At 42.0% G+C, this 1,904-nt stretch overlaps 1 protein-coding gene across 1 annotated transcript; it reads right to left on the minus strand.

Annotated features, from left to right (window-relative positions):
• Nucleotides 1-257: 257 nt before the first annotated feature.
• Nucleotides 258-662, minus strand: LOC145049811 (E3 ubiquitin-protein ligase MPSR1-like). The gene has a single exon (XM_078998167.1). It carries the CDS (start codon nt 660-662, stop codon nt 258-260), a length of 405 nt encoding a protein of 134 aa, XP_078854293.1.
• Nucleotides 663-1,904: the final 1,242 nt, after the last annotated feature.

Genomic DNA, 1,904 nt, shown 5'->3' on the forward strand with positions numbered 1-1,904 from the left:
AAATAACTTCCACAAATACTTCCTATAATTATACTAGTTATTTTGACTTTGACCTAATTTCTTCTCATTCTTATATACGACGTTCACTATCAAAAACCCTATTCCACCATAAAAATCTTCCACCGACGACCACCCCCTAGATTTACAACAACGCCTCACCACTTCCACCGATCCCCATCAACAATCTTCTTTGTACCAAAGATCATCATCGCCATCGTTCATAATCTCGAAGAATAGAGGATGGTCGGAGCTGGATTTCATTGCCGACTGAATTGCTGCACACTGCTGTTCTTCACACACTCACCCCCAAAACTCTCTATTTCATCCGTACCTTTTATCTCCACAGTTGGCATGGCGTCGATCGACGTTTGAGGTGCCGGTGGCTGGCCGTCCTTCCTCATCAAATCGTTCATCTGGGATTCGAAACAAATAGTAGTGCCACCTCCGATCACAACGATTCCTTGCGTCACCAGGTTCATCAAGATGATCCTGTCGAGTGATGAACCCTGATGATGAAGACTGTTTGTAGATTCGTGATCCGGATGTTTAGAATCGCGACTTGAATCTGATTCCGGCCTGGTGGTTGTGAATCCTGAAAGGAAAGGAATCTCCATGAGCCTCTCGATCAAAAGAGATACTGATAACTCTGGTTCTAAACCCATTTGAGCACAAATTTGTAGTGTTTAGTGGGTGTTTGAGTGTTTCTACTACTAGAAGTGGAAGTTGAATTTGAAATGGGTAATTTTTTGGGAGAGTTAAAAAACGAAGGAGAAGAAGGGTGTAGAAGGCTCTCGAATGTTGTGTGCAGACATATTTTTTTTGCAATAATATGCCAAGGGGTTTGGTTAATGCGTTGGATAAGATGAATGATGATATTTTTGTTGGAGTAATCCAATGTGGTGGCGTGCTGTTGGTAAAATCGATTTTAGGAAGGTACATCGATTTTAGGAAATTGAATAAGCTCCCTATCAAAAATCGATACCCACTTCCTCGGACTAACGATCTATTTGGCCAACTCCAAGGTGCTAGTTACTTCTCTAAAATAGATCCAAGAATCGGTTATCATCAACTTCGAGTCCGAGAATACGACATTCCAAAAACTGCCTTCTGAACTCGTCATGACCATTTTCAAATTCATTGTGATACCCTTTGGTCTAACGAATGCTCCCATGCTATTCATGGACCCTACGAACCAAGTTTTCTCAACCACTCCTAGTCGGCCTTTTCATTATTTTCATCAATACATACCCATCTGCTCACGAAGCAAGAACAAAACACTGTCAACATCTACGACCGGCCTTGAAAGCATCAAAGTCAGAGAATATCGCGGAGGAAGCACTACGTGGATCGAAATAAAGAAATTACTTCAAGATTTTGACAGTCACTTCAGAAGGCTATGGGAACATAGCCAATCATGAGCAGTACTTACCACCCTCAAACCAATAGCCAAGGCAAACAAACCATTCAACCACTCAAATTCATGCTACAAGTCTGGGTGTTTGAATTCAGCAAGTCATGGGATACCCGGTTGCCCTTGATTGATTTCTCATACAATAACAACTATCGCACGAGCATCAAGATTGCTCCTTTCGAAACTCTTTATAGTCATAAATGCAGATCACTCGCCAGTACTCTCATGATACCAGAAACCATTTGCGAAACAACACAGAAGATAATCCAAATCAAAGCTTGACTTCAAGCATCGCGAGACCAACATAAGTGCTATTCTGACAAGCGGCGTAAGCCATTAGGATGTCAAGTCGGGGATCACGTGTTATTAAAGGAATCTCCTTGGAAAGGAATGATTCGCTTTAGGAAACAAGAAAACTAAACCCACGATACATCGGACTGTTCGAGATTCTTGCTCCGATTGGTCCAAAGACTTATAGGCTGCAGCTGCCTGT

The sequence above is a fragment of the Lactuca serriola genome, chromosome 5, assembly GCF_051521515.1.
Source record: "Lactuca serriola cultivar US96UC23 chromosome 5, Lser_US96UC23_V15, whole genome shotgun sequence".
NCBI classification, from domain to species: Eukaryota; Viridiplantae; Streptophyta; class Magnoliopsida; order Asterales; family Asteraceae; genus Lactuca; species Lactuca serriola.